This window comes from Nelusetta ayraudi, unplaced genomic scaffold (genome assembly GCF_046127955.1).
Source record: "Nelusetta ayraudi isolate G7.1 ecotype Tasmania unplaced genomic scaffold, CSIRO-AGI_Nayr_v1 ptg000057l, whole genome shotgun sequence".
Taxonomy (NCBI): domain Eukaryota; kingdom Metazoa; phylum Chordata; class Actinopteri; order Tetraodontiformes; family Monacanthidae; genus Nelusetta; species Nelusetta ayraudi.
The window spans coordinates 1,948,205-1,967,500 of NW_027466107.1; the positions used below are offsets into that span (position 1 = coordinate 1,948,205).

A 19,296-nucleotide genomic window follows, 5' to 3' on the forward strand; every position below is an offset into this window, starting at 1 on the left:
TTTGGTTGAGGTTTGTTTAATTTCAAAAACACAGCATTCAAGCTCAACAGAACCACAGGTTTGTTTGTTGTTTTTTTTTTAAACATGTACACGTTTTAGAGATTGCAAAAAAAATGTACAAAATAAAAAGAAAATACATCTACACTGATTTTTTTTGTCTTGTTTTGTTTTTCAGAATCTCAGATGAAATTTTTTAGAATCTATTTACTGTATTGACATTAACGAAGCAACATGTACTGCTTGCTAGAGATCCTAGGCAGAAAGTAAAAGAAAAAAACAAAACAATCTATGAACAAACCAAATAAATGTTTCTCAAAAGTCAGTAAGAGTCAAGCAGTTGTTCTCATGTCCTAAAATGTTTATGATCTGTACAATTGTTTGATGTTACAAACAGCAATGAGAAATAAGACTTGTATCCCCCCCCCCCAAAACAGAAACAAAACAAACCAAAAATACAGAGACTGCTTCAGTGTAATAATGTTTTAGGGAGTGTCAACAGTTTTCATTTTCTCATTTTGAATGAACAGGCGAGCAGGAGCTGTTGACAATCAAACTGGCCTCAAGTAAACAAATGAAAAAATAATAAAAACCCACAAACATTCAGATCGTAAAAACAGTTGTGCTTGAGTCGTTGGCACAGTCTCGGGAAGAAAAACTGAATAAAAATTAAGAAATAATGAAATTTAAAAAAAAGCGCATTTAAAGTCGCCGCAGTGGTATTTAAAAACTTAAGAAAAACGCCTTTACACGCCTGGTGGTCCTGAGCCCTGTACAACACCCACTCCCCCACTTTATCCTTCTAAATGCTAAAACACATTTGTGAGACACTGCGCTGCCCATGCACTAAGCCCCGCCCCCTCCCCCTAAACCGCACGGAAAACTTGCATCAGGATCACCGCACGGATTCTGAGCTGACGCAAGCGAGTTTGCTCAAGGTGAAAATGTGATTGAGTGCACGTATGATGACTCGTCAAGTCGGGGGGGATCTACAAACTAGCAGGAGGAGTGTGGGGAGGAGCGGCAGCGGTCGGGTGAGTAGGAAAACTGGTAGAGGGTCGAGAGTAACGCTGCAGACATCATGCAAAGTCTGCACAAAACTGGAAAGAAAGAAGGAAGGAAAGTTCCTCGCAGTAGTTTATATAGATAGTAAAAAAAGAAAAGAAGAAATGTTCCTGAGCCTGGATTCACTCCCATCATGCACCTCACCACTGTTCATAGGGAGGGCGTCGCCAGGTCACAGCTTGGTCTTTGAAATAGTGGCTCATCGCTGGATTGTAAAAAAGAAAAAAAAAAGAAAAAAGGGAAATGCCACAGGAAACAGATTTGTCTGAACTTCTCAGCGTCGTCACACAAACACACACACACTCACAAAATGGTCCCAGACGTCAGATTTAAGACAGAAGTGGAGGCTGATTTGTATGTGCAATGTACAGCAGACAAACGGCCCAGATGTTGCAATATTAGAGGAACCTACTCTACGACGCTCTGGTGTATGTTGATAAGATAAAGAGGTGTGTTGATTTCCTCTCATTTCACATGTAAGACGGCCCCGCGGCGACCAGAGCCTCACATACAGGAAAAGCCTCGCTGCCATTGCAGCACCGCTCATCGTGCATTAAGGAGAAACTTGATCAAGTAAAACGCAATAACATGTAAAAGAGCAGAAGTCCATCCAGACTTTACCGCAGAGGATTTTTTTTTTTTTCCCCCTATTTGCACCAGCGATGAGAAGAACCTTAAGAAAAACAAACAAACAAAAGACAAGCGTTTCTTAAAACAGCGAAAAAGCACATTTGGTTTTTTTTTTTTGTCATGTCTTTTGTTAGAAGTCCAGTGCGATGGAGGAATGAAGCAGCTCGGACCGATTGAGCGGAGGAGTGACTGGGCGGCCGTCGGCGCTGCAGGCCGGCTGGGTCCAGTGTAGGTTCTACTGCGCCGGGGTTGCTGGGTTGCTGGGCTCTGGTCGGCTGTTGGCCAGGTACTTGGCTCGCATGCTGGACGTGTACTGCGGAGACAGGACACGCACTCGTGATGTAGGCACACGGGAACCCGGCGTACGTCGTAGCAAAAAAAAAAAAAGGGGGGGGGGACGGGACGGGGGGAGACGACACGACACACCGACTTCCTGGAGGTGAGATTTGTTTCCCCTCGGAGGAAACGGGGTTAACCACGCCCCAATCTCACCCGAACTCATTTGATTGGTCGCTGAAAAGTCTCTCATTTCTATCTCGAGTGCGCCACCTCTGGTGGCTGAAGGGTAATCGTATTGATTGGCCGCGCTAGAGGCACTGGTTTACTAAACAAAAACCGGTAATGGAAAAACTTTGGAAAAACCTCTCACATATCGTAGAAGGTTTTGACGCTGTCATGAGGTGGTTTTTTCAGATGTATCCCTATGGAGGTGTAGCGCAAAAGTGTAGTGGAAACACTTTTTTTTTTTTTTTTTTAATTTTCGCATCACCTGACTACACATCGTCACGTGACCAGTTCACTTTAAGTGACAATGGCACGTTATGTTTGGATGGAGGAGGAGACGGAATATTTTTTTACATCCAAAAGAAGAAGAGACGTTGCAGGGCCCAATCAAAATAGTTTGGGGGCGTGGTTATCCCCATTTCCTCCTGGGGATAGAAGAAATCTGGCTTCCTGTAGCATTCTCTCATGAAGGTCTCGTCAAACGTTGAGGTTTGACCTTCGCTGAAGTGTCGAAAACGGCGGCGGCGGCGCCAGCCGAACGTGCGCTTTTTGCAATGGGATGTGAGAAAATCCTACAGACGACCTTTTCAAACGGGCTTCTCCACAAGTTTGAAAATCTACGGGGATCGAAAAGGACTCAGAGGATCACAGGGACGGCTACACAGAGCAGGGACGTGGAGAGAAAGAGAGAGAACTGTGGAGGCAGGGGACTGCTTGTGAGCCTGGCTTGCATTTCCGCACGTTCCTGTGTAACATACGCAACGCCGTGTGCAACACACAGGATGCATCCATGCGTGTGGTCAAAAGGAGATGCACGAAAAGAGGCTGCATGGCAAACTTAAACCAAAAAGCTCGACGGAAGTCCAGGAAACGGCGGCACTCGTTTAGCCCTCTGTTTACAGCCTGCCGGCAGAAGCAGCTTTCGGCCCTCCTGCTAACACTGACGCTTTGTCAACACCTGGCTGGAGGGGTTTTGCCACTCGCCTGGGAGACATGTCGGTGCCCTCTATGACATCACAAAGGGCTGATGGTCAAGAATGTGTGTTTTCGCCCAATACTGGACCTTTAGGTTCGGGTAAAAAAAATACAAACACATGCGACTCTCCGCAGATGTTTGTCACTAAAGGTACGACCCCTCTGGGCATTTCACTGCCAATCATTTACCGCCACAGTAAAAGCCGCTGTGTGTTAAAAGTTTTTCCTGCGAGAACACAAAGGACCCAGACAAAGCAGGTCCACTCAGTCTTTTTAACGACGTTCTACTTTGAATTTGTCTGTGGCGTCATTGATGACGTTCAGCCTCAGGGCCTCAGGGTTACAGCTTCACACGTTCCCTTCGGAAAAAACAAAAAAAGAAGTATATACTGTGGTGCAGAGAGGTGGGGTTGAGAGGGGGGAGGCAGGGGTGACATGCAGCCCTGGGGCCACAGGGGGACAAGACAAAGGGCGAGACACCAGGTGAGACACTCTGCAGAGGGGGGGAGGAGGAAGGGGGAGTGTCCCGGCAGTCCTGGTGGAGCTCCAGTACAGGGTGAGGAGGGCTGGGAGGTGGGCACAGAGCAGGAGCAGGAGCAGGAGCAGGAGCTGACCACTAGGGGGGAGGGGGGGCTTTGTTTTTTTTGGTACCTGTTAGCGCGGCGGATGCGGCTACCAAAACGACCTCGAGCTCTCCGACGGCTTTAACTGCCAGCTGTGGCCGCTGTTACCGTCGGCGGCAGCCAAATACAACTGGGTGGATTTGCCAGAGAGAAGGAGAGACAGTGAGAGAGGGAGAGAGGGAGAGAGAGGGAGAGAGATCGACAAAGAGGGAGAGAGAGCGAGAGGAAAAAGGAGAAAGTGCAGAAGAAGGCACTATAAGCGGCACCTCCATGTCCAGAGGCTCTAGGCGGACACGCAGACCAAAGAGGAGGGGGCTGAGTCAGGGGTGGGGGAGGAGTCTCTGTGAGAGCTGAGATCGCCCCCGACCTGATGGCGGCGCTGTTAGATTGGGGGGGCTGGGGGGGGGGGGGGGGCGTCTCACACTCACTCACCAAGGAGAAACACTGAAGTGGTACAGTGGGCGAGGCAGCAAGGTGCAGCTCTGACTGGGTTTACTGGGCAGCAGAGCCTTCCCTCCATACACAATGTCAAATCTCATTTTCATGCTCATATAATGTGGATATTAGTATGTTATTACAATTTGAATTAAAATTCAATTTGAGTGATTGCCATCCACCAAACCTCTACCGCAAGTTTCCAATCAAATACGAATTAAGAGTTCGATGACACAACAAAAGCGGGGTGACATTAAATTCACCAGCACAACAGAATCCACTTCCTGCCATTGAGGAGATATGAGAGGTTGACTGATTCTCGAGTCCGTACACTTGCAAGTGCACTGAGGGCGACTGGACGAAAAACAGGAAGCTGCAGCTGAGCGTGCGAACAAAAAAGGAAGTGGAGGCAGTTTCGAAATGAAAATTGGTCACCGGTTTTTATCTTCCAGCCCAGTTTCAAGTCCGTTCAGGTTTAAAATACAAAAAAGGAAAAAAAAAACTGGGCAGCACCCAGTTTATCTTCGCTGACCCTGCAAAGTTGGCGGGACATTTAGATGGAAGGGGGCTATTGGGCGGGCCGTCACATGACCCCGGGGCAGTCTCACCCCCCCACCGACTATTCTCATGTTTACACAGGAAATGGAAGCGGGGCGCAGCTTACCGAGGGGGGAGGAGACTCACGGCCGATCAGCGGCGTGTTTTCACAGCGAGAGTTCTGGAAGTTGGCGTTCTGGGCCCTGTTGGATTAAAAACAAACACACGCGCACACGCGCACACACGCACACACACACACAAATATATAAACACGACACTTAATGGAAACTATTTTCTCTTCAGCTCTGCCTGGTTTCAAGGACCCCAGATTCACCCTCCCCTCCCCCAGTTTATCCAGTGTGATGTGGAGAGTTTTGAGTTTCACAGCTGGAGAGCAGCAGCTGCTTTTGTCTGGCCACTGCGTGACTGAGTGTGTGTGTGTGTGTACGGGGGAGCTTCATGTCCTCTACGGGGACATAAAACTGGCCCCTGATTAACATGAGGGCTCCGGTTACATCGGACCCCGGCGAGCTGGATTGTGAAAACAAATGATCCAGCACCACCACCAACCTCAACTGCGCTTCTCACACTCGCACACAACTGGCGGGACTCACATGTACTCGGTGACAGGTGCGTTGCTGACGGTGTGGGCGGCGGCCGGGATGGACGCCTCGCTGCCATAGCTGCTGCCGCAGCTGTACAGGCTGGGCATGTGCACGCGGTACAGGTTGTCGTGGTTCTGCCGCCCTCCGTGGCTCAGCGACTCGTCCTCGCTGTCATCCTCGCACCTGCGAACGTCAACAAAGGCGACGCTGTAACAAAGCAGCGCCGCCAGGGGGAGCCCCTCCTCCATCATAGCCGCAGAAAGAGGAGCCATATGCGTGGCGTAGGTGCGCTTTTTGAATATCTGCCGGTGCGTTTTCATCGCTGCCAGGGGATGAATCATAACTCTCTGTTGTGCAATGATTATTATTTTTTTTATAGATTGGTTGATATATTGTTTTATTATTATTATTATTATTACTGATGGGCCGCATAGTCTAAAACAGCGATTCACAATAACACATTAGAGGCGTAGCGAGGCAGACTCTGCTGATTAGTTGTCGCTGGACGACAGAGCTGCACATCCATCCATCCATTTGTACATTTGGCCATACAGTTGTCTTAGGGCGAAGGCAGGGTGACACCCTGGAAGAGCCGCCAGTTCATCGCAGGGCCACATCGAATGACAAACAACCATTCACACACACACACACACACACACACACACACACACACACACACACACACACACACACACACACACACACACACACACACACACACACACACACACACAACCCTAGGGACAATTTCCTCCCAAATTTAGATTCAATTTAGAGTTCCCGAGCGACGCAGCGCAACAAAAATGAGTCAGTGCGGAGTCTGTCGACAGGGAGCGTCCGGAACCACGTCCTGGAGTCTGTCGCCCCCTAGTGTTCATCCAGCGGGGTTTCATGCAGGTTTTGAATGACCGACTTTGATTGAGTGCAAATTCCTCTGCAAATAACCTCCGTGTGAGTGCAAATCAGAGACGCTGTCTAGAACACTGTTCTAGAAAAGGTCCAGAGTCCCTGATTTCAATAGCTCATTGTTTAAGAGCTGACAAAAAAAACAAGGCGGTCAGGAGGATGTAGACAGAAAGGTCAGTTGAAAAACATTGAAGAAAATTAAAGTATATTACAAATCATAATAAAACCCTTCAAAATGTAGTCTAATATCGTAATAAAATGCAGACAAAGGGAAAAGCGTGGGCTCTTTAGCTACATTTAAAGGCAACGGTTCAGTAACTTGCCTGATGGGCAAATCAAGTTCCTGTTCCCATCTACTAAAATACAATTTGTATTGTTTTTTTCCCCCACAGGTGCAAATTTAATCCGCCTCCTTGCATCACTGAAACAGTTGAGAGCGACCGGAGCTTAGCAGGGAGCGTTTGTATAAGCAGGCTGGTGGCGCGTAAGCCCGTGTTTTATAATGGGAAGCGCCGGCTGAGATCGAAATGATAAACACGGCCTCCGAACGGATCCGAGGGCTGCGGTTAATTATTTAGTGGCTGAGCGCCTGAGAAACTGCTGCACTCGTGGGCAGCCCTGAGAACCTTATCTGCCGCTGATAGAACAAAAGAAAATCAGAACAATTTCACCCTTTTAGCGCTTAGCAGGCAGAGGAAAAAAAATAAGACGGCGGCTCCTGCGGCGGTTGTGATAGGTTTGGGATGAGTCGCCGCAATTAGCCGGGATGATGAGGGGAAGCGATTTGTTTGAGGGAGCAGATGGAGCCTCACGGACACGCCCTCACTCCTCCTCCCCCACCACCACCAGCGGCGAACACTGGTTTTCTCTTCCGCCTCGTCTTTGGGGCGGCAAACAAACACGAGCGTTTCCATATCTGCGTGAATGAAACGACTTTGTCTGCTTTGGCGCTCACGTCCTGTCAGAAACGAGCGGTGCTAAAAGGATGCGACGAGGGCCATAATTAATTGATGGGCCGCCGTTGCCGCCGCTACTTAAAGTGTTTCTCACTGCAAACACGGTTGTGCATACAAACAAGAGCTTAAAGAGCTCCTGCTTGTGAGTTTAAGGAATGTATGAAACGCGATGTGTGTTTTTTTTTTTTTTTTTATACCTCCTGGGCTGCCATGTGTGTGGCACGCTGCACACGATGGAGCTGAACATGAGGGCCGTGACGAAGGAGAAGAAGACCAGGTAGATGAGGCCTTCCAGTCCGTCGTAACACACGCCCGTCACAGCCTGGATGTAGTCCTGCCGGGGGGGGGGAATGACAGGAGAGTGTTGGAGTCAAGACCGCACCAACCAAGACCAAGACATTGTCAAGACTAGAGAGTATGGAGACCGAGACAAGACCAAGACTTTACATATCAAAGAAAAATAACAACAACACAGAAAATAATATTTTGTTCAGTGTCTTTTTCCAATTCAAGTTTGCTTCTAAATCGAACAGCAACATCTCTTTTCCTCAAGGTTTCTTTTAATAATTTCCTTTAACATTTTGCTGCTTTGCCAACTATTCCTTTTCCGTTATTATCTATAATTGCAGTCTTGGCCGAGTCCTGACCGGTCTGGATCAAAAATCCAGAGTCCGTCCAGCCCGAGACCGAGACACAACCCTTAAACAGTGGTCTTGAGACCAAGACCAATCTGGAGTGCAACAACACGGACGTGAGATCAAAGGATTTCCTGTGGTGGTGGGGGAGGAGAGCAGGGGGAGATGTTTTTCTTTTTTATTTAAAGCAAATAAATATGGCGTCAGCCTTGAAAGGCATCTGCGATAACGTCTCACAGGAAAGTAGGTCAGAGCAGTGAGCTCACTGCCGGCCAACTGAGCAGGAAGGCAGCTCATTTTTAGGTCTGGAAGGAGCCGCCGCACCGCCGAGTTATCGTGACTAAGAATCTCCACTCTGTACATACAGCAGCGCAGAGGCCGCGGTTTATCTTCTGGAGGCTGCGCTCTGCTCTCAGGAAACAACACAAAGGGAAAGAAAGAAAGAAAGAAAGAAAGGAGGGGGAAAAAAAACGTGGCAGGTTTGCTCGTGTGAACTGTTGGGAGGGGAGGAGGAGAGGGGAAAGTGCTCGTCATTCTAGGGAGAGGCATAAACGGTGCAGCGCTGGCACCCATAGAACAAGCACTCACGTACACGGCAGGCAAACATTATTTATAGTGACAAGTGTAGTCAGCGGCATAAAAGAGGGGTTTGCTCCGTATTAGTGAGCTGCGCCACTAAAGTGTCACAACTAATCAATCAACTAATCGCTGCGAGTTCCGAGAGAAGGACCCCCCCCCCTCACCCCTCATCCCACACTCCTTCCCCCCCTCCCTCCCTCACCATGTGCAGGCTGCGACAGTCCACCAGTGCAGTCAGCTGATGCAGGCTGATCTCGGTGGTGTTCAGGATTTCCTGGATGTCTTCCAAATGTCCCTGAATAAAAAAAAACAAAAAAAATACAAAACTGTGAGTCAAGTCTGCCAGCCGCAAAACGAATCGCCTGACGCTGCAGCATTTTAAAGGGGGGTTGCTGGCGTGAAACAGGACATGAGAGAGCAGATTTGGACAGATTAAAGTCATTCAAAACAAAATAACGTTATTTAAAACAGGGAGGGACAAGTGACTAGAGAGGGTGAGCTCATGTTGTGCCACAGCAGGCCAGAAGGTGGATCTGCTCAGTGTTTAGTGACTTTGCTCTTGACGTCGGAGCCGCTACGAGACAAGATGTGAAATCAAGAGGGAGGTCAGAAAACGGAGGAGTTCGCATCAACGTTGTTTGAAATATGCAAAATCTTGCACACGGGGCTTCTGACACGGTTATCACCAGGTCTGCCAGAACTTCACACTGAAGCAAAAAGCAAATAGAAAAAAATGAATAATTAATTTCCCAATGATCAGATCCTTCCACAGTTGACAGAAGTGTCTCATCAATATACAACAGCACTCCACTGCTGCTGCTGCTGCTGAAAAAGCAGATTTTAATGCCTGATACATTTTAATGGCCTGCCTCCCTCCTTCCTCCAGTTCCCCCTATGGCTCCAGCAAGTGGAGTGGAGTTGGGGTGGAGTGGAGTGGAGTGGGGGGGTGAAAATCCAACATCCAACTGCCCCCCGATATAAACATTTCCACCAGCTCAGCACATTTCTCTGTTGCGGGGATGTGAAGTGAAATATGCCCCTCTCGCTCTGTTCCTGATGTCAGCTCTCGTTTGTGCGTCTCTTGTCAGCACAGTGGAAGGACCGGTTGCGGGGACAATGCCACAGTGTTGTGTTGACAACTGGCCACTCAGAGGCCTAATGCGGCTAAAATGGGCATAATGCGGCTCCCAGGTGGGCCGTCAGCAGATCTTTATGTGGACAGGTGCACTTCGCTGCTCGGCAGGTCGGCTGTCTGTCCCCGTTTCGTCATCACAATGCCGTACAATGGTGTGTGTGTGTGTGTGTGTGTGTGTGTGTCGGGAGGGGCCTCAGCGACCCTGTGATGTTGCGCATCTGTCAGAGTGTGTGTGTGTGTGTGGACGTTACCTTGGACTCCTGTGGGTCTCCACCGGCGGAGTGCAGCAGCTCCACCACGTAGTCCTGCATCTCCACTAAGGCCTTGTGACTCCCCGAGAGTTTCTGAAATAAAGGGTGACAACTGTAGCAGCAGGACAGTGATAGAATTCTTAAAAGAAAATACACAATTATTACAAAGATTACAAAGGGCGGGTAGCTGTGTGAATGTGATAAGCTCCTTTTCAGATGAGAAAACAACAGCGGCTTTCTGATTTATTCACGTGGTTCCAAGGCAGGAGGACCATTTCAACCTAACAATGCGTCGGGTTTTTGGTCCCACGGCGTCGCCAAAGACGTTCTCTACACTGTGTGTAGCAGGCAGCATTTTATCAGTTTGTCCTTTTTTTTTTTTTTTTTTAATCCTGCTGCCTGCAAGCAGACAAACCTCTCGTCCCATCGGCACGGCGCTGTGAACTTGTGAGGTTGTTAAATTCGCAGTGTGTCGCCGCCCTAACACAGATTGCGAGGGCAGGGATCCCTGCTATCAGCGCGCTCGCGCTGGATAAGCCGCTCCGCATCAGTGTCGTCGCTGCCTGATGCTTGAGGAACACAATCTGCGGCTGCCGAGATCTGATCGCCATCACAGCGGCGGCGAGCTGACGGCAAGTGTGAGGGATTACGCTTAAATCCTCTTCAGGCTTAATGCTGTTTTTTTATTATTTTATTTTCGAACATACAAAAATGTATAAACATGCAGATATATATGCGTCGTACCTGCTGGAAGGGGTTGATTTTCTCCAAGCTGCAGCTGATGTAGTACTGCAGGATTTCTGAGGGACCACAAAAAAAAAAAAAAAAAAAAAGCAGAGACAAGACAGGAGAAAAGAGGAATGAGGGGACATTGGAATGAAAAACGGCAGCCGAACTCAGACTGACGAGTCAGACTGTCTCATCCCGCCTCCAGTGATGAGCTGCAAGTAATTTGTTTTGTGTGAGAACTGTGACTCCAGCTCACTCAGACGGTCGATTTATGCTCTGACTGATTAAACAACAAAACCACCAGTCGGATGAATGAATAATTGAGACTGCCATTGCCAAGCAGCAGCTGCTGTTTTATCGCAGATGAAAATTCAATGCCGGTCAATTTGTGGCACCTCTCACTCGCTCGCGGTTTCTGTTTTTCCCACGTGAGTGCGTTACAGTGTTTTTATCATTTTATTTTCTTCCTGTGAACAACAACATTTTTGTTTCAGTTCCCTTTTAGTTTCTCCCCTCACCGGCTAAAGCCTCTTTGCCCCCCCCCCGTCTGCACCCGGCGAACTCTCAGAGTATTAGCTCGGCATGCCAGTTCTGTTTTTCGCCCTGATTCAGCATCAAGTGGCTGAGGGGAAAAGCTGAAGTTACAACACTTCTCGCCGGCACAGCTGAATTCCAACATGAGCGAACTTGCAGGGGTTGCCGCAGAACACTCGAGCAGATTGCCAACGAGTGACTTGAACAAGTGCGACGGATTCTTCGGCAGAGCAGCGAAGTGTGGGAGTCGTCGTCTTCGGAGCGCCGGCGATTTTCCACAAATACAAGCTTGCGAGAACAGCACCGCCGACCTGGCACATGGTGCGAGTGACGACCACGATCTGTTTCCCACTCAGTCGTGCAAACTTGAGAAGTCCAGCTGAGCTTCGGCAGGCACGGTGACGCAGGGGGAAGTGCAAATACATTCATTTCCTCTTCTCGCACGCCTGGTTCACAGTGTCACTTGACAACAACGAAACAGGGCGACGCAAAGAGCAGCGCCGCAAACCGCCGCCTGCTCTAAAGCTGTCTAGGAAATAACCGAGAACTTTGAAGGAACGCCGGCTGCGACGTGACAAAATTCTCACCAGCTAACCAAGCCTCACCCTGCGTTTGGATCGGCATCACGTGTCCGACAAAATCGTGCAGCGAGGAGGCAGCGTGAGGTGGGAGGTGCGATGACGGAGGCCGTTTGAACGATGCATGCTCAAGAGATACACAACGGCAATAAAAATCCAAAGAAAGAAAAAGAAGGAAAAAAAAAATCCCTCCAGTAATGACATTTTAGTCCTTCATTTATGTTTATCAAATTATTTTTTTCCGTTCCACACGTTATCAAATTTTGTGTTTTTCTGGAAACGGAGGGGAAAACCAGACTGAACAGTTTCAGCAATTTTCCACTGAACACCAACAGGGACAAAGCAAATTCAGAGCGGCGAGTCGGCGACGTGGCGGCGAACGGATGAATTCTGCCGTCATCATAAAACAAAGGCTTCTTTCAAAGTCTTCACAGTAAACACGCGTTATGGGGGAAAAACAGATGTGGAATACCCCGATTCTCTCCCGCTCCACTGTCCAATCAGCCTCGAGTCACAGCAAACACTGCGTTGATGCTGGATGAAAACCCCTAAAATTTAAGGTTCCACTTTTACAAGTCAAAGTCATCATGGAACACATTGAGACAGGAAACGTAAGGCAGGCAGGAAATCATGTTTGTTTTGTGTTTCCTGCAGGGTTTTTTTTTTTCCTGGCAACCCAACATGAAAAAAGAATAAAATAGGAGGGGCAGGAAATGTGTTTTTTTCTGATCCTCTTCACTGCTCTTATCTATCTCATGCACTTCCGAACGTGCGTGTGCATAAAAAAAGGGACAGTTTCCCCTCCTCTCTTGCATGTCTCCCATCAGCGACAGATTGGGCAATTACTGATGGAGATGCACTAAAGAGGCTTGTGCGCCGCTTAAAAAGGCAACCCGTCGGCATGCTAACCCTGCTGCAGATGTGGCAGTTCATTTAAGAGGACCTGTTTCCCCCCCCTCTATAGTTCAAGAGCCAGGCTTCACTTCTGAGCACTCACTGGGGGCTCAATGCTCAGAGCACTTAGACCATGCAGGAGAAGGAGATTAACCATTACCCACTAAATTCAGAGCCTCCTATTGAAAAAAAAAACAAAAAACAAAACACAAGTATATCGTCATTGTACTTCTTACCTTGATTGATGACTCCATACTTCTTTGCCACTTCTGTGATGTACGCATCAGGAGCAACGCAGAAGTCACTGGCGGTCTAGAAAAACAAAAAGCAAACATCTTAAAAAGATGAAACAGCAAAAACAAACAGAAAAAAAAAGAAGATATCAAAAACAAGACAATATAAAAGCAACATGGAGCCAATGAAACTACTGTCAAAGTCAAGAAAAAACATGTGAAATTAGATTTTTTTTAAGTGCACTATCCCTTTAAGACGAGCCAGGTCTGAGATACGGGAAGTGCGGCGGTGGGTCGCCGTAATTAACTGCAACTGTGCAGCGTTACCTTGGAACAACAGCAGCAACGGTGCAGGCGCTCTGATGGAGAGAGACACTTACCGCTGAGACGGCCAACTCCAGCCCCAGGGTGAGCCAGCTGATTACCAGAGCCACCACGCCAAACAAGCACACCCTGGGGAGAGGAGGGAGAGGAGGGGAGGGAGAGGGAGGTGAAGAGTTCAAATGACTCTAATCCGCAGCAGCAGAGACACCGTCGACATGCAGCGCAACAATGCTGATGGTTGGATCCAGAGATGCTGCTGTGTTTAAAGCTCATTAAGTTGTCCCTTTAGTTGTGTGTGTCACTTTAGGGGCACTGACCTGCACTCACAGCACAGAGCTGAGAGACTGAGCCAAGTCTAACGGCCGCAGTATCTACAGCCTAATATGGTTATACAGGCTCTCTGAGGGATTTTGCCATTAAAAGCAGCAAGAGAATCAACAGGAATATTTCCTTCAGCAGACTTCATGGAATTTGTGGTCATGTTTCACACAAAGGATACTTTATTCTTATAGCAGCCACTCTACATAATACCATTAGCGAGCAAAACAAAAGTGCTACGCTTTTGCATGGATCACTTCCATCTGCGAGCTAAAATAACTTCCTCCCACAAGCGTGGCGTCTTGTCGGAACTCACCCCACCAGCGTTCCCTTGGAATTGCGAATGAGGCCGAACAGCACCAGGAGGCAGATGAGGACGTAGAACAGAAGCAGGCCTATGTAGCTCAGCCACCTGCAAAGACATAGACCCTCGTCAGCCAACAAACGAGCGCAGAGCTGCACGGCGTGGAAAGATAGACCTCTGTCTATAGAAAAACTAGAGTTAGAATTCGAGCACTTAACTAGAGAGACAAATCCTTTTATGTGTGTGTGTGTGTTTCATGGGGGAAATTAAAAAGAAAAATGTTGAAAGAAGGAGTTGGTGAAGCCAAAAGAAGCTTATTTCCTCCTCTTGCCGAGCAGAATTATGAACACTGATTATTGACGGCGCCTCTGGCCAACAAGTGATTCCAACTCCAATATTGACTCTCATTAAGACCTGCTTTAGCAAATCACAACTCTGGAGGTAAATATTAGTCTCTTAGTTTGATAAATGCTTCACTCTGTTCACCAGCCGAGCCACTTTGCCAAACCCGCGTGTGAGACTCTGTCTCTCTCTTTGACATTGTTTTTTTTATGTCGTGTTACAACTTAGAATGAATGCCCATGTACATGTTATACATTCAACAAAATTCAGTTCTCTCTCCCGTTTATGGCTTGTGACTGATGTGTATATGCCATTTGTGAACAGTGTAAACTGGCTGTGTCCATATTGTGAATTCAAACGTTTTTGTGACACAAACTCAGTCAAATAGACACAAGAAAACTGTTTGTTTGGTTTCAGACATTTAAAAAAACAAACTGCTGCAATATGCAGATGAGTTTTCTTTTCTTTCTTTTTTTTTTTTATACCTCTGAGAATAAAACATAATTTGACACAAACCATGTGCACATGAATAATTTCGGGGCTTCAAACACTTGAATATCTTTGGACCAGACTTGAGATTCCTGGAAAGCCAGCTGCATGGCCTGACCGGTTGGAGTCACTCTGCTCTCTGCGTGCGTCTGCTCCCTTCTTCAGATTCACCCGAGAGATTTTTTTTTATCCCCTCCCTCCCCTCCTCGCGTTCAGAATATGTAAAAAAAAAAAAAAAAACTCCTAACAAGCGCGGAGAGCGGCCGTGCTTCAAAGCGGCGCTGCTGTGAGGCTGCGGGCGGGCGGGGGGGGGGGGGGGGGGGGGCTCTGCCAGGCGTTTTCATATATATTATTCTGTGTGATGTTCTTGGCTGGCTGGCTGGCTGCGGCATCAGGAGCCTCACCTGTACCAGTCGTACAGCTCAATCTTGGCGGCCACCTCTTCCAGGGAAATGTTGTCGTTGTCCCAGAAGGGAATCTCGGCCCCCTGGCGGACCAGTTCCTCCAGCTGGCCCTGCAGCTTGTGCACAATGGACAGGTAGTCCGCCAGGTGGGCGTACTGGACCTCCAGCGCCTGCAGGTTCTCGTCCACCGTCTGGTTCAGTGAGTACGTGCTGTCGTGTACCTGGCGGGTGGGGGGGGGGGGGGGGGGGGGGGGCGTGGGAGGACAAATAAGGTCACGCTGGACTCTTGTAGTAGAGCGGGAGGAGAGGGGAGGAAAAGCACCGGGACGCACATGGCAGAAGGGGCCGTGAATTATTAAACATGTTGTTACGCTTGTGCGCTTTTAGTCCTACCAGCTTCTGCACGCCAGTGATGGTGCGGTTGGCGTGGCGCAGGGAATACGTCAGCCGATTCACTCCGTCGCAAGTCTCGCCGTTCCCATAGAAACCGACGGCAATGCCAGCGCTGCGGGGAGGAGAGCGAGGAGGGGTAGGGGGGGGCACAAAAGGGAAGGGAGGGGAGGGAAGGAGGGAGGGATCGGTTTAAAAAGACAGAGAGAGGAGACAGAGACGGCAGTGAATGCGAGGGGATTTGGGGAGGTGGGAGATAGCGAGGCGTGTGAACTCGCTGTTAACCCTGTGCGGGCCGGGGCCTCCAGTCAACGGGCTCCTTTCAGCCGCGGCAGGGAAAAAAAAAAAAAAAGGACTCCATACAGAGCCATGGAAACGGCGAGGAATGGGGCAGCTATGCCGCCGAAGCCCCGCGCCGCGGCAGGCTGACAAAGGCCGCAGTGAGGAGGCAGGAGAGAGCCGGGCTTCAGGTCGCTGGAGGGAGAACGGGAATCGGTTCCCCATGCATGCAACTTTTTATTTTCGTTTCGCCGTTTTAAGAGTACGCACGCACAAGTCACTGTGTTCCCTCCTCAGAGTATCAGATGAAAGTGGAGACGACGCCTCGGCAAGAACCTGCATCGCCTCCTCTGCTAATTTTGTTTTCCCTTCAGTCTCCTGCCGAGCAGGATTTTGATTTACTGGGACGATGATAAGCAAGACTGGTGGAGTTCGACCTTTGGGAACACGGCGTACTGAGACTCAGTTTCACTGTGGCAAAAGTGAAAGACAAAGTCATCTCGATTATTGAGAGATGACAAAAACATGAAGTGAGAAAAAAACAGCATGCAGTGTGAGTGTGTGATCACCACACACAAGTAGTGACTATACACACGTTTGTCTGAATTAAAAGCATTTGCATGAGCACACACACACACACACACACACACACACACACACACACACACACACACACACACACACACACACACACACACACACACACACACACACACAGACACAGACACAGATAGAATGATTGTAATGCAGTTCTTGTACTCATCAGGTCCCCCAGGGCTCTTTGTGCTTCTCTGAATCAACTCACCAGACCATCAGCAGGCGAGGCAAAAAAACAAAACACGGAGCTAAGTGGAACATTATGGGATGGAAACATGTTCAGATGGTGCATTTCTCACACCAGCTACTTTTAGTCAGCTGTTACACTGACTAGTTAGATCTACAAGGTCCCACTTTGCACAGGTACTATTTAATTTACCATTTACCGCGACTCCAGAGAGCAGAATGCTTGGCCCTCTAAAACCGATGCTTCAGACCTTTGACGTGGTTGGAAGGAGATAAAAACAAGGCGGTCTCAGAGGGTGGAGCCAGGCCTGGCACACGTGTATGTATGTGTGTGTGTGTGTGTGTGTGTGGGCACACCCTTTATGAAGGGCAGTAAACAAAAGAAGGAAGGATGAGCTTTTCTTCATTTCCGAGAGGCAGATTTTATTTCATTTCTTTTAAAGAATGAAGTGAGGTCTGCACAATGAGACCTTTTAAGGACATACACATTAAGTTAATATGGCCTGTGATTATTTAGGGATGCACGTTTTTTTTAAGCAGTCTGTTGTGTTGTAGCCTACACAAAACATCTGATGAGTTTTCATTAAATTGCATAACATCATGCCTACAAGAATACATCTTGCTGCCGATGACCATGAAGAGAGCACAGAGAAGCTGACTGCAGCTGCAGCTCTCGCTGCAAAACACATTAACTCTGTTCAGTGGTTTCCCCACGTCCGGCCTTTATCTGTGTGTTTGTCTCTGTAGGTGTGAGTGCGGCGGGCAGCAAACATTAATAACACGCCGACCCTCCGACCCCGTGTGTCCCCGCTCACCTGCAGACGAGCGTCGCGATGATGACGCACCAGGCCGTGCAGCAGCAGTCGGCGTTGGGCTGCTCCTCGCTTTTGCGCCGCCGGCAGCACAGGAAGATGGAATAGAAGAGCAGGAAGAGCAGGTCCAGGGCCAGACAGGCCAGCGCCACGCCACCCAGTAAAAGGATGGACTGTCCGACAGGAAGAGAGAGGTTGCCATTATGGAAAGTTTATGGCTGCAACAAAATGTCCATCAATAACAGAGGAGATAATGGAACCTAAAGGTGCAAGAGATGCACTGGATGACAAATTGTCATTCTGCTGACTTCATGAGCTACGATGCCACAGGAACTGTTTGGAGAATCTTTGTGCTGCACACTCAAATTTTCACTGAGAACGTCTCAGAAACAACGTGTTCATTTCCAGAGAAACTGTACAATTAACACTTGGATACAGTTCTCGTCCAACGCCCCGGCTGACAGACAGCAGCGGCGCCTATATGTGTAGATGTAGGTCGAGCAGAAGGCCGGCTGTGTTCACTGTCCACCCCTGAGGACTGACGGCAGAGTTGCATCCTGCCGCGCTTCTGCCAGCTGAAGCCTCACGGTGGCTGCGTTTCTGCGGCGGTCTTATAACAAAGCAGCAGAGCGAGGGACACGCCCTGCTGCAGCTGCTTATCAACTTGATTAAGTGGACGCAATCTGAAAAGCAACAGCGGGAATCTGGAGCAGAAGTGAGTAGAAAAAATGGGGAGAAGAAGCGGCTTTAGGTGCCCTGAAGGTACAAGTGACGAACCCGAAGCCATCCAGGGCAGCGTCATCGCGACGTCAGCCCACGCTTGCAGTCAGCCATCTGGTCACTCCCCCCTTCCCCCCTGAAGGCCCAGCAAGAGCACTGCCTTGGCAATAATTAGCAGCCTGCCATAATAATTACAGCCTGGTGAAAGAGCTTAATGACACCCTCTTTACTTATTGTGATAAACGTGTGAAAGGAATAAGTGTTTTTCTCCAGAACAGCTGTTTATTGGTGCATTTGACTCAAATATGAAGTAAGCATCCATTTATTTTTTTAACCAAATATTCTAATATATGATTTATACCCTCTGTGCAGCGGTATTGTAAGCACATAAAGCTGCTACAATTATTATCAAGCCAAGTCAAGTCTTTCCATGTGCCTGCAAGACGACTCTTCATCAGCCAGACAGCTGCGGGGACCACAGGGAACCTTTTACTGCCAGCAGACTACAGAGACACTTCAAGTAAACAGGCCAATATTGCCTGAACAACATCCCTGTTTGTCCCACACAGTATCAGCCACCAACAAACTTAGCATCCTGTACATGCGTCAGTGACTCAGATTAGTCTTTTTTTTTTTTCTTCCCTCCCCCAACACGAACGCCTCTGCAAGTGAAAGCACAGCGGCTCCGCAGAGGACAGTGCAAATCTGCAACGAGTCTGTCTGTCTGTCTTGTCTGTCTGTCTGTCTGTCACATTGCAGGCTTGACTCACTTCACCATTGTCTGAAACATTGTCCCACAGCAAAAGGAGTAGCCACAATCCTACCAGCGTCAACATTGTAAGGCAATTGCTGGCTGGAAATTACCCTGAACCCTGTGACTAACGAAACCAAAGAAGTTCTGTGTTTGGAGAAGAAGAGGAAAAATCTCTCTAAATTTGCTCTTTTAATATAGCTGTTGCAAATGTTAAAAGGATCTGGGACACGTGGGCAAACATCAAACAAGTCAACTTGAACCCTGAGTGTTGCATGACGTTTCCCCCGACATTTAATAGGGGGGAAACCTAACTCACGTCGCAAGTCATAAACTGGACAAACCGAGATGCAAAAACAAAACATAAAACACGTCAGAAATGCAGCAAATTGCTTGCTGCTGGCAAGAATGGCAGATTAGCTGACCTACATATAGAGATTTCCTTAGATTCCACCACGTGTACAAATCTGTCCATGGTGCCAGCTGGTTGTGTTGTGTGTCAAAGGTCGAGACACTGAACCCTGGCGAGCCATGCACAGATGGTGACACGGATCAAAAGGTAAAGGAGAAGAAACAGGT

General features: G+C 48.4%; 1 protein-coding gene across 2 annotated transcripts in view; it reads right to left on the reverse strand.

Moving 5' to 3' along the window:
- Positions 1-19,296, reverse strand: part of ttyh3a (tweety family member 3a) — a 20,422-nt gene continuing 1,126 nt past the window's right edge. The window contains exons 3-16 of one of the 2 annotated variants that reach the window (XM_076038724.1): positions 17,250-17,419; positions 15,376-15,487; positions 14,983-15,203; positions 13,760-13,855; positions 13,182-13,254; positions 12,805-12,880; positions 10,578-10,633; positions 9,834-9,926; positions 8,650-8,742; positions 7,431-7,567; positions 5,381-5,554; positions 4,894-4,969; positions 3,823-3,924; positions 1-2,005 (exon numbers count right to left, since the gene is read on the reverse strand). In XM_076038724.1, coding sequence (XP_075894839.1) covers positions 3,844-3,924; positions 4,894-4,969; positions 5,381-5,554; positions 7,431-7,567; positions 8,650-8,742; positions 9,834-9,926; positions 10,578-10,633; positions 12,805-12,880; positions 13,182-13,254; positions 13,760-13,855; positions 14,983-15,203; positions 15,376-15,487; positions 17,250-17,419 — 1,458 coding nt within the window. In that variant the 3' untranslated portion in view covers positions 1-2,005; positions 3,823-3,843. The remainder of the gene's footprint in view (positions 2,006-3,822; positions 3,925-4,893; positions 4,970-5,380; positions 5,555-7,430; positions 7,568-8,649; positions 8,743-9,833; positions 9,927-10,577; positions 10,634-12,804; positions 12,881-13,181; positions 13,255-13,759; positions 13,856-14,982; positions 15,204-15,375; positions 15,488-17,249; positions 17,420-19,296) is intronic. The other variant, XM_076038725.1, reaches the window with a different exon arrangement.